At 45.5% G+C, this 12,215-nt stretch overlaps 1 protein-coding gene across 1 annotated transcript; it reads right to left on the bottom strand.

The window, feature by feature from the left end:
- Positions 1-2,319: 2,319 nt before the first annotated feature.
- LOC132474479 (cullin-5) lies at positions 2,320-11,979 on the bottom strand. Its single transcript, XM_060075220.1, has 19 exons — positions 11,895-11,979; positions 10,880-10,989; positions 10,025-10,124; positions 9,622-9,798; positions 8,902-9,043; positions 8,512-8,657; positions 8,141-8,221; positions 7,746-7,839; positions 7,013-7,143; positions 6,673-6,780; positions 6,346-6,410; positions 6,079-6,211; positions 5,711-5,842; positions 5,364-5,487; positions 4,676-4,851; positions 4,090-4,251; positions 3,569-3,687; positions 3,201-3,324; positions 2,320-2,558 (listed from the first exon to the last, which is right to left on the bottom strand). Exons 1-19 carry the CDS (start codon positions 11,916-11,918, stop codon positions 2,364-2,366), a joined length of 2,343 nt encoding a protein of 780 aa, XP_059931203.1. The 5' UTR covers positions 11,919-11,979; the 3' UTR covers positions 2,320-2,363.
- Positions 11,980-12,215: the final 236 nt, after the last annotated feature.

The following is a 12,215-nucleotide window of genomic DNA, read 5'->3' as shown; positions in this document are numbered from 1 at the left end:
TCCTTTAATTCACCAAAACAGTAGCATCATTCATAAGTCATTTGAAGGAAAGTGTCAATTCTCACAAGCACAAAGAACCCCAACTTACACACATAAAGATCAAAAGAGGACCGTTTGAATGCATAAATACAAAATAAATACGGGGAGAAAACCCACTGGTTCGCTGTGCTCCTCTTAGTTCACCCCGCCCGCTGTTGTGCTCTGGAGGTCTCAAACTTCTACCTTGAACAAAACATCTGATGGAAGAAGGAGAGGTCTGCCTCTACAGAGAACCTGGTCCTCTCTCAGGATTGGACCGTTCAACTGGTTATAATAAACGTAAGTGCCTCATCCCCAAAACACTAATCCCAATCCATTATGGATATGGATATGTTGGTGGGATTTGAATTTGTATCTATTCAACAAGTGCACCAAATCTTTCTTTGTGACAATCCATTTGTACATGATATGTGCTTTTGCTCAAGAGAAAAAAAACAAAAATGTATTTGCAGGAGCACCGAACATAATGAGTGATTCTTGAAATCCTAAATCACACCTTCTCCCCCCCACTCGGTCATGACATATTTCACACACGTATTGTGAACACACACACACACTCCAGAAGGATTCCAAACTTAACCCACCAACAGCTACCGAGCAGGGAGTCACAGCATCGTCCCTCAGCCTTCCCCACATCACCGTCAAGTGCTTTGTTAAAGACCTGGCACTAAATGGCTTTATAGTTCTGCCTACAGATACTGTGGTTGGAACAAGGAGTCGTGCCATTTTCAACACATCTTCTCATTTTGTTAACCCCCCCAGCAAACACAACACAAAGCATCCATTACCTCAAAGTATTTTCTGATGATATGATTTTTTGAGTACACATACACATAGATTTGTTGACAATGAGACCCCTTTTTTTTCAGTGTGAAAGTTCATTAATTGGAGGGTTTGGCTGAGGAGGGCGGGAGCGCGGGCAAACACACACACACACACACACACACTTCATAGTATAATCTTCAGAGCCCATTAATCACCATAATTGTCGAAACACACAAAAAAAAGTAAACAAGTCAATGATTGATGCTTTAAAAATATGACTGTGCATTTCGCCTATTCTGGGACTTGGTTAAACGTTTTTTTACTAGTGTTTGTGAAACAAAAAAATATGGTTTATTGAGAAGTATGAGTTAACATGTTGATCATATTGTGGGACTGCTCTTTCAACTCACTACGTTCATTAACCAACGGACACATCGCCCCCTCCTGGCCATCTCAATAACTGCAAGTTAGTGATAGCCCATTTCACCAGCATTTGAACACGAGACTCTTATGTTTAGCTCCCTGTCAAAATCAGGCTGAGCATGGATACTGATAAAGAAAGAAAAGTGTTTTGGATGTGACTGCTAACAGACCCTCCATAAATGCAAACATATCACAGAGCAGCATGCTGTTGAACACACACACACACACACACACACGTTTAAAAGGCCAACAACTCTCCCTGTGCAGACTCTTGCACACACACACACACACACACACACACACACACACACACACACACACACACACACACACACACACACACACACACACACAGACACACACACACACACATTTGGCAAAATACTCCAAGTATTGTATACTATTGTACTGTCTCTTCCTGTTTCGTTGGCAGCTCCACTCGAGTCCATTTGCGCTCCCAATCAATAAGAAAAAGAGAGGAGGGAAGCAAAATGGCAGCTGCCAAACAGCTACAGCTGGCAAAGGTGACATCAAGTGAAAAGAAAACGGATCGATATCAGCTAGTTCACCTTCCCCTCACCGACGCCCAAATCAAAAACCCTCCCCAAGCAAAAGTAAGGCAGGAAGTCTTCAGTTTCATTGTGTCACTAATTGCTTCTTCTGTACTGCTGGCAGACTGTCGCTATGGACACCAGAGGGCGCTGCGGTCAAACTGCCCTTCTGGCAGCTCCAATGCATTCAGCCCCTCTCTCTCTCTCTCTCTCTCTCTCTCTCTCTCTTCTTTCTCCCTCTCAGGCACGCACACAAAAATAAACACTTCTCTTATTCCTCCCCCCAAATTCCCTGAACAGAGTATCTCTCCTCAAGCCAGCGACACCACTTCATCCAGCAGAAACCTTCTCTTTCTCCTCCTCCTCAAGTGAAAGCTTGTGTCACCCAGGCTCCTCCTCCTTCCCAGACTGTCTGTAAAGCTTGTGTCACCCAGGCTCCTCCTCCTTCCCAGACTGTCTGTAAAGCGTGGGGTCACAAGGTCAGGTGGTGGAGCGGAGAGAGAGAACAGATCTCTCTCTCTCTCTCTCTCTCTCCCCCTCCCTCTCTCCCTTTCTCTCTCTCTCTCTCCCTCCCTCGGGGCGTGTCTAGGCCATGTACATGAAGGTGTTGATGTCCGTCTCGTCCCGCTTGATGTACTTGTGCTCGATGAGCCACTCGATCTGCTCCTTGATCATCTTCTTCTGGGGCAGGAACATGTTCTTCAGGATCTCCACCAGCTCCGTCTGCAGCTGGGCGTTGCTCAGCCTCTTCCTCATCTTCATGATCTGGATGATGGCCTCCTGGGGGGGGGAGAGAGGTCCAGATGAAAGGAGAGAGGAGATGACGGAGGGACGCAGGGGGGGGGGGGGGGGGGGGGGTAGGAGAGAGGGATTTGGATGAAAGCAGAAAGGATGGAAGGGGTGGGGAGGAATGAGGAACAGTATGAAGGATTTTGATGAAAGGAGAGATAAAAGGGAGGGGTTTAGAAGAAAGGGGAGATAGTAGGAAGGGGTTTAGAAGAATGGAGAGGAGACGAGAGGGAAAGCAGGAGTAGGTCATTAATAATTGCCATAAAGCAGGCAAGATGGTGAGGAGCGAGCGAGAGAGAGGTGGCTGGTGGAGTAAGAATAGTGTGATCTTCAGCATCTTTTCTGTCTTTTTATCTTCGCTGATGATGAACTAAAGAATGCGTAATACAGGAAGCCCTGCTCCGTCTCCCTCTCTCCCTTGCCAGGTCTCCCTTTTCTCACACTTGCAATGAAATAAACAGTGTCAGCGTCTTTGAGGACACTGTGCTTCTTGTGCAAGAATGTATTGCAGCAGCGTACCTGTGTTCAGAGTATTCTGAGCTGTTCTTCCTCAAAGAACAAGCTGCAGTAGCGTACCTGTGTTCAGAGTATTCTGAGCGGTTCTTCCTCAAAGAACATACTGCAGTACCGTACCTGTGTTCGGAGTATTCTGAGTTGAACTATGCCCTCGTTCTCCTCCTCTCTCATTCGCTCCGTGGTCAACTGCAGCCGGCCAATCAGATTGATCTTCCCCCTCTTCTGGACTTTAGAGTTTTTGCTGAAGAAGGAGAAAAAAACGACAACAGGAAAATAGGATGAATATAAATCAATTTTTAGTCTATTTATTTGTATTGATATATTTATTTATTAGGGAAACTCATTCTGGTTGGAGAAAATTATTTGTGTACACCTTCCAAGTAGTTCATAGCATCAAGAGGGACAGGCAGACAGACAGACAGACAGACAGACAGACAGACAGACAGACAGACAGACAGACAGACAGACAGTGTGTGGTTGCCTACATGAGGGAGAAGTCCTGGTTGACGTAGAACAGAGTGCTGTCGGTGAAGTCTTTGGGCGAGTTGACGGACGGCGCGTAGGACAGCACCTGTCTCTTCAGCTTGGGGAACGCCACCAGCGACTGCACACCACAACACACGCACCCCTTCGCTTTAACCGCTGGCCTCACACAACGTGGGAAACTCATGTACCCCGTCAACACAAAGTCAAGACGGGACCAACGTTTCAGTGGTTGTTTTTTTTAACCGCGCCATGCGTCTTTTTGAATACATTTCATGACTGTTGGGTTGAGAATTTATTTTAGAAGCATTTTAAAATAATGCTTCTAAAATTAAGCTGCCCGATGCCGAGCTCCGACGTACGCTCTGGGTCAGCACACACACACACACACACACACACCCACGCCCACACCCCCACGCCCACACACACACACAGTGCATTCTTCAATGAACAAAGTGAGTGAGTGAGTGAGCGTGGGTCTGTGCGCGTGGTTGCATGCATGCGTCTGTGTGTGTGTGCTGACCCAGAGGGTGCGTCGGAGCTCGGCATCGGGCAGCTCGGTGGCGAGCTTGAGGTTCTCGAAGCTGATTCGCTCCCTGGGCCGCTGGTTCCAGGCGAACAACACGGCGAGCTGGAAGGTGGTCACCTCCAGGTCGTACTGGCCCACCTCGTTCTTAAAGGTGATCTGGGGAGGAGGAGGAGGAAGAGGAGGAGTTAACCATGAGATGGAGAGGGGGGGGAAAGGAGGAAGGAGTTATAAGAGGTGGAAAGGAGGAGAGGAGGATTGAGGAGTTAATAGAGGAGCTGAAGAGAGGAGGAGAGGAGGAAGGAGGAAAGTTAATCGAGGAGGTGGAGAAGAGGAGAGCTAATGGTGGCGGTAGGAGGAGAAGATTGAAGAGGGAAGGGAGGAGGAGTAGAGAAAAGGAGGAGACGAGGGGAGAGGAGTATAGAGGAGAAGAGGGGAGGATTCAGGACGAGAGCAGAGAGTTGAGATAACAAAAGGAGAGGATAGGAGGAGGATCCAGGAGGGACATGAGGAGGAGTGGGGAAACGAGCAGGGAAGCAGAGAAGAGAGGAGTGGACGGAGGAGCCAACGAAGGTGGACCCACGATGCCGTTGGACATAAGGTGGTGCCAGTGGAGCTTCCTGCCGCTGTGGTTCTTCTTGTAGAAGTCCTCCACCTCCGGGATCAGGTCCTCGAGCTCGGTGGGCAGCGACACAAACACCTTCTCGCTGCTCCGGGACCACGCCCCCGCGTTCAGGATCTTGATGTTCACGCTGTCGGCTGCAGGAAGGCGAGGACACAACGCAGCCTTTAAAGTCCCACTCCGGCACAACGGCGTGTTCCTATGCTTTTGGTTGATAGCAATAATATGACTGGGCGGCCTTGACACAGAATCAAGGTTTGATTGGTGGATCGATTTTTTATTCCAAACAAAAAGAGAAAACTAAAGCAGAATATAAGTTGATGTGTTTCTGAGTATTATATTTAACAATTATCCGCCGAAGGCGAAGTGAATAGTGGGGGCTATTCCCCACTATTCCCAGAGCCCGAGGTGAATGATTGTTTTAATATATACTACACGTGACGTGAGCACTCCAAAAATAAACAAGATAACACTTTTTGCCAGGATTTTCTTTTTTTTATTAGCTGTTTATTTGTCTTTATTAGCGTGACTGTAGCCTGTAGCATATACTAAAGTGTCATATAGTATTTTGGTCTGGCTTCCATGTTAATATGAAAATAGGAGTGAGTGAGAGTGAGCGTTAGTGTGAATGCGAGTGCGAGTGTCCTACCTGGCAGGGCCAGCCGGTTGTGTTTGTGCATCTCTTTGAAGACCTGGTTGAGGTCTTCGGACACCTTGATGTCCTGGAACATCCTAGCCAGCTTGTTCACGTAGTCCGCTGGCATGCCCACTTCCTGTCAGCACACAGGAGGTGGAGAAGAAAGGGGAGAAGACAAGACAGACCAAGTAAGAGGAAGGTTCATGGTGATCATTAATGTGAATCTTGGAGTTATTGGATTTGATCTAAGACACAACAATGATATTGAGTGGAAACAAGGGAAAGAGTTGGTGAATTTGGGTTTTTAAGCTCTGCAAAACAACATGGGGATATGAAATAGAATTGAGTGTGTGACCGACCCTGAGCCACTCCACCATGTTCTCCTCTATCTCGCTGTCGGCTGAGATGTCTAGGATAAGACGTCTGGTCAGGTGGGCCTTGTGGTAGCGCATGAACACATCCTTGTTCTGCACATACTTCAATACCAGCAGCTAGGAGAGAGATGCAGCGAGACACAGAGAGAGAAAGGGACAGGGACAGACAGAAATACAAAAGTTCCAGTTTTTTTAAAGAAAAAACTAAATAGCCCTGTTGTAAGAGCTTGTAATTTGTCGTTGTAATTAATGTACATGTGTGTGCAAGTGTGTACGTGTGTGTGTGTGTGTGTGTGTGTGTGTGTGTGTGTGTGTGTGTGTGTGTGTGTGTGTGTGTGTGTGTGTGGACCCACCACTTCCTTGAGTTTGAGCTCTATCTCCTCAGAGCTGAGCTTCTTGCTCAAAGGGGTCTTCCTCAATAGCATGTCACAGTAGTTGGCCAGCAGCTCTGGACACTTGGACTCTGGCTGGCTTTTTAGGCCCACACTGGAGACATTAGAATATACTACATTACAATACAGTCCTTGAACTTACATAAAAGTACATTATAATTCACTTAAATCACTTCTACCACACTTGTATACTAAATACCCGATAGGAAACAAACAGAAAATCCTCACCCTTTCTGTTTCAGAGGCAGCTCCAGTTTAAATATCGTTGCATCATTCACCACAGTCTTGTACGCCTACAAAAAGGAACACCATTATAGTGATGTCAAGTACACTGATAGAAGGACATTTCAAACTGCCACCACAACTCTTAACCCTGAGACAGCAGTTTGGTTGTAGCAACCCCTGTTTGATCGAGGGCAGCGCTGTTAAGGTAGATTGATACATTTTTCTAACCCTAAACCAAAAACGACCTCCTAACAAACAACTGGAGCATTGTCCCCAAAGCAGGCCTTTATCTGAGGGCTGTGTGACGGTTGAGATGTGTGTTGCACTGACCTTGTCTCTGGCGGTGAGGAAGCGCGGGTCGTCCTGGAACGCCTCCTTCACTAGTTTACTGAAGCGGTTGAACAGAGTCAACAGCTGCTCCACATACTTCTCAGAGTCCTGCACACACCAAGAAATAGGTTTAACAGACACACACACACACACACACATGTGCATGCACCTCAAATACCCCTCAGGAATGATCACAGCAGCCATCTGACCATAGATTAATGCTCACCTAAATGTATTACTTTATATAGGTGTGTGTGTGTGTGTGTGTGTGTGTGTGTGTGTGTGTGTGTGTGTGTGTGTGTGTGTGTGTGTGTGTGTGTGTGTGTGTGTGTGTACATACAGTAGTGATAGTCTCAGCAGCAGCCACCATGTCTGCCAGCCCAGCATTTAGGATGTGATCTTCCAAGTCTTTCAGCATTGGCTCGATTCCACTAGGAACCTTGTCCATGAGGGAAAACATCAGGTGCAGCTCTGCAACGCAAGGGGGAAGACAATTGCCGTAACATCCAAAGCATGGAGCTCACACCGGAAGGGAAGTTGCTCGAATGAAGTTTCATAAGGAAACTGATTCTAGATTTGCTTCAATAAGATGTATCCATAACGGGTTAATAAACATTTATTCTATCGATTTAACTTTCAGCCAAGTCGATCAACTAATTTCAAAGCCAAAGTCAAAGTCCACTTTATTGTCAATTCCAAATTTCGAAAATTCGTTTATCTCCGATCCACGGTGCAATAAGAAGAAAACGATAAAATAAGGTCAAATAAAATAATACTTGAATAATTATGAAAGTTATGTTGCTTGCATATGTCGATAGAATAGTAAAGTAGTGATAGTAGTTACGGTAAATAGTTACATTCTAATGAGCATTGGTTTATTTCCCATAGTGGAAAAGACTATTCAAATCCAGGATGTGTTTTTCTTGAATACGTTGTTTTAAGTGTGTCGACACTCGAGTGTATTCTACAGTATGATCGGGTGCTTAGCTCAATTATTTCAAGCTTCAACGCATCTCCTCCAAGTGTTAAATGAAGTGTTTCATGGCGTCACCCGAGGGGGGGGGGTCACTCACTGTCGGTCTCGTTGCGCTTGATCATCCCCGGACATTCTGCCAGGATCGTCTCTTTGAACGAGGTCACCAGTGCGTTTACACAACACTCCATAAGCTAGAACGACACAAACAAACAAAAGGAGATCCACACCACCGCAGTTACGCAAATTCATAAAAATGCAGATTTGACTAACAGCAATTCCATCTTCAATCAAACCACAATGAAATAAACAACAATTATGTTCCTCGAGAACTCTGCTCCTAACCTAACTTCTATATTGTCGTGCGGCCAATGTCTCTTGACTGATTGCCGGCGTAACAGTTCTCTGAGCGATCGCTCTCATTGGCTCAAACTGGTGAATTCGGCGCACTACACCCTTTGCCGGTGACTGTTCAGACGACCTGCGGCCACTCACTGCTTGTACAGAGTTACATTCACGCCGCGTCTCCAGGTAGCGCAGCGCTCGCTTCTCTTCCTCTCTCAGTTTGGTATCTGCCTGCAGGGAGGACACCGCGCGCGCACACACACACACACACACACACACACACACACACACACACACACACACACACACACACACACACACACACACACACACACACACACACACACACACACACACACACACACACACACACACCTCTTAACAATTGAAGTGACACAAAAAATAACAGCTCTACTAGATTAAATGTGAATGCTAGTTTGTTATTGCATGCAACCCATGTAATATTGCATTCGGTTTCTAGGGTAGGGTAAAATGATGATGGCTTGTAACTTATCACGTACATATTTCATGTAGTTCTGGACGCCGTTCTGCTGCAGGTAGGACGGGGCTTGGGTTCTGTAGAATCTCTCTGTAGAGTCCAGGTAGGCCTTCTCAAAGTTATCCCTGTAAATCTGCAGCTTGTCCTCTGGGTTGGAGCACAGGTTGACTGGGGGGGAGAGGAGAGGAAGAGAAAGAGAGAAAAAGATAGAGAAATAGGAAGAGATTCATCACATACGGTTCAACACATTTCATCAAGTTGGGGCAATGCAACTACTAAGGACTTGAACAAAGAATGCAATCGTCTGTTTATGTGGAAAGGTGCAGGTATACATTCATTCATTCATATATATATATATATATATATATATATATATATATATAAATATGCTACTCTGTATATGTCCTCTAACCATAGGACTCTCGTACTCCGATGACCAGCTGGGAGTCGAAGGCCTCGCCCAGGCGCTCAGCGTGGACTAGCTTCATGGCGCTGTCCTGCAGGCGGCTCTTGATGTTGGAGAAGATGGACTCGTTCCACGTGTCCAGCATCAGCTGGGGGGGGAAAGAGAAAGAAACAGAGATAATGAGAGGGACAGAGATAATGAGCTCCTTGGTTTTATAAAACAGTAGGAAGAACAAAATGGGAATGGATTCTGTAGCGTCTTCTTCTGTTTCTTGAGTTCTGACAATCAATCTTTTTACTGACTGTATCCCGACACCTCCTTCTCAATCTCTGTCCTTCTTTTGAGTGACACTGTTTTTAAGCAAGTAACACTCTCCCTCTCTCTTTATTAAGAGCGTTTTTTAAGTCTCTCTCTTGAGTGACACCCTCAAACTTTGTTTACGACGCTGTCCTTCACGTTGGTCTTCTGGTCGTTCTTGCTTCTTGTTCTCTTATCGCTCTTGCTGTCCTTTTTTGCTCCACCCTCATGTGTCTGTCCCTCACTCTCCACCTTTTCTTCATCTCTCCCACCTTGCCTACGATGTTATACTCCTCCTTGATCTTGTTTCTGCTCTCCTTGTTCTCTGCTGTCTCTTGAACCCTTTCCTTAAGTGTCTCCCCCTCTCTCTCTCTCTCTCTCTCTCTCTCTCTCTCCCCCTCTCTCTCTCCCCCTCTCTCTCTCTCTCACCTTGCGTACGATGCTGTCCTCCACGTTGGTCTTCTTGTTGCTGCCCTGCTTGCCCATCAGGGTGATCTCCAGCTGGCAGAAGGGCTTGGGCAGGATGTCGCACTGTGTGAAGAACTTCCTCCACTCGGCGATGTAGGCCTTCAGCAGCGCCGTGTCGTCCTGGTGACTCAGCACCCGCTGCCGTGGTAACAAACATATTACACACCAATTAAATCTGATTAGGTGCTAGTTTAATTGGTTTCCAGTTTTGAACGTATGACCTGTAATATCTGCATGACATTATGGTGGAGAAGAAGGGTATTACAACAACGTAACATTATCGAACATTGATCAAACGTGATCACACTATCACATTTTCAATTTTCAATTTATTAAGTACATAGCACATTGCATTAAGCCTTACAGCCTGGGCTTGTTTGATGAAGTCTAGGATGTCTTCTTTAAGGGCCTGGTGAATCTTGGCAGGTCCTTTGTCGTCCCATAGACACACTGCATGGACATCTCTGCATGGAAGACACATCAACACAGTCAATGGTACAAATCTCACACTGCACAGACACACCAATCAGGCTTAATACAATTGGGATTTGACACAGACGTAAGTGTGCTTCTATTGCGTTTTAGCATCATCGTAAAACAGACAGTGTATTAATAGTTGGCTATTATCACCCTCCTCCACCGTAAAAACATTCAAAACCATCTGGGAATAATTCTCTATGGGCGTCAGTAGAGTTTACATATTGGCACAAGATCACTCATTTATCTTCCTGTTTCCTACAACTACTGTTAAGAGCTGGTTCTGAGTGAAAGCCATCTGCTGTTAGGTAAGACGTATGAGTGTCTGAGCCCTGATTTTTCTTTGCACGTGTCAGTGATACCTGATGATTTTAATGTGTACCTGAGCTACTGGACTGTTTGAATCATCCATGACCTTCCAGAGGCCAGCCCGAAGAACAAAACTATTTAACAGAATCAAAGCACAAAATCTGTGTTTCGAAATAAAACTTGAAAAAAATAGAGAATAAATGTTTTCTGTCTTATTTACCTACATTTACTTTTTTTCATGTTGGTTTACATGATTCTGACAAAACCATGCCTAAACTGCAAGGCGTTATGGTCAAGAGAGAGAGAGAAAAATAGAAAGAGTAGGAGAGAGAGAGAGAGAGAGAGAGAGAGAGAGAGAGAGAGAGAGAGAGAGAGAGAGAGAGAGCAAGAGCAAGAAAAGGGGGTGGACAAGGTAGACAGGAGAATCTCTTACGAGAACAAGTCAAACCACTGCTGCTTTGTGACTGGCTCTTGTCTGAGCAGCTTGAGAACGATGGGCCGCATCAAGTCCCACTTGTCCTCAAACTGTAGGGACCCCTTGTTCTAGAAACACACAGGGGTTGGAGGACAGAGACAGACAGAGACAGAAAGAGAGATATAGAAATACAAAACACACACACACACACATAGGTAAGGGAGACCGACAAAACGGTGAATAAGCAACAGTGAGCCAAGTTATGAGATAGGACAAAAGGATTGGTAGCATGATAGCCGGTAAAGACATAGGGGTGACCGATAGAAGGGAGATGGACCAGGAGACAGAAGTGGTGGGATGAAAAGGTAGAGAACTAGTAAAGAGAGGATAATAACCATTTTTCATTTCACAATAGCAGATAGAGAGATTGAGAAAGAGAGAGCGAACGATAATACACAATCAGACTGCTGCGTGTTCAAATTACATCAAAATCATGGGTATTCTTTTCACGGGTAACTGATAAGCCGTAACTATGTGATTTGTGCGAGAGTACCCATAATAAAGCAACTGGAAGCCTCTGCTAGAACTGTCAAGGAGGGGGCGGGCCAGCTGTCATGGCTAGGACCGCGGCTAACATACAAACTACCTGATCAAATATTGCACTGGGGATATCCCTATACATTTGAACACCTCAATTAGGAAAAAAAAAACAGATTTTTCTGCTTGTCTTAGATCTTGGTCATGGGGTAACGGGGATCGTTCATGAGTTAAAAATACACTATACCACAGAGTGGTTTTGACGAGCCGGTGTTCCGTTAGCTAGCCAGTACACGGCCCAGGCACTCCATCTAGCATTAGCTTGAACACCTTAAAGCTAGTTACATTTGATTCCACCTCACATCTTATGAACAATGAAAAGCATAGGCAATGTAAAGTGGATCCTTTTGGCGGGCCTGCCGCCGATATCTGTGCCCCAAATTAGATTTGAACGATGCGTCAAAATAAGAAATGTGATATATAGAAGAGCTCATACCTTTAACAAATTAGACGTCGCCATGTTTCTTCAACTTATCGCCTCGCGTGATCTCGCGAGAACGGCCCTACAGCTGTGAACTGTCTTGAGAGAACGCCACGGTACCCACCCCATCAGATTGACAGAACTAATAACAACTTTTTAGATTAGCACATATTTCATGAATTGACCACCGTTGCAGGTTTTATTTCAAGTACGATACATAAAAACTGTTCTGGTAAGTCTAAAAGTTGCATAAGGAATTCAGTATTATGTTGTGATGCTATGTGTGACCTATAATGCAATAAAATACAGTCGCCGTTTCAACGCGATTCATACTGG

This window comes from Gadus macrocephalus, chromosome 16 (assembly GCF_031168955.1).
Source record: "Gadus macrocephalus chromosome 16, ASM3116895v1".
Classification (NCBI taxonomy): Eukaryota; Metazoa; Chordata; class Actinopteri; order Gadiformes; family Gadidae; genus Gadus; species Gadus macrocephalus.
The sequence above is the reverse complement of the archived record's forward strand: the minus strand, read 5'-3'. Positions and strand labels throughout refer to the sequence as shown.

Bases quoted from the DNA above. Each gene is read 5' to 3' on its own strand.
- LOC132474479 (XM_060075220.1), bottom strand. From the start codon at position 11,918: ATGGCGACGTCTAATTTGTTAAAG. The intron at 8,222-8,511 runs GTACGTGATAAG...TCCTCCCTGCAG, and splicing joins TCCAGAACTACATGAAATAT to GCAGATACCAAACTGAGAGA. The intron at 6,781-7,012 runs GTATGTACACAC...TGGTGTGTGCAG, and splicing joins CTGCTGAGACTATCACTACT to GACTCTGAGAAGTATGTGGA.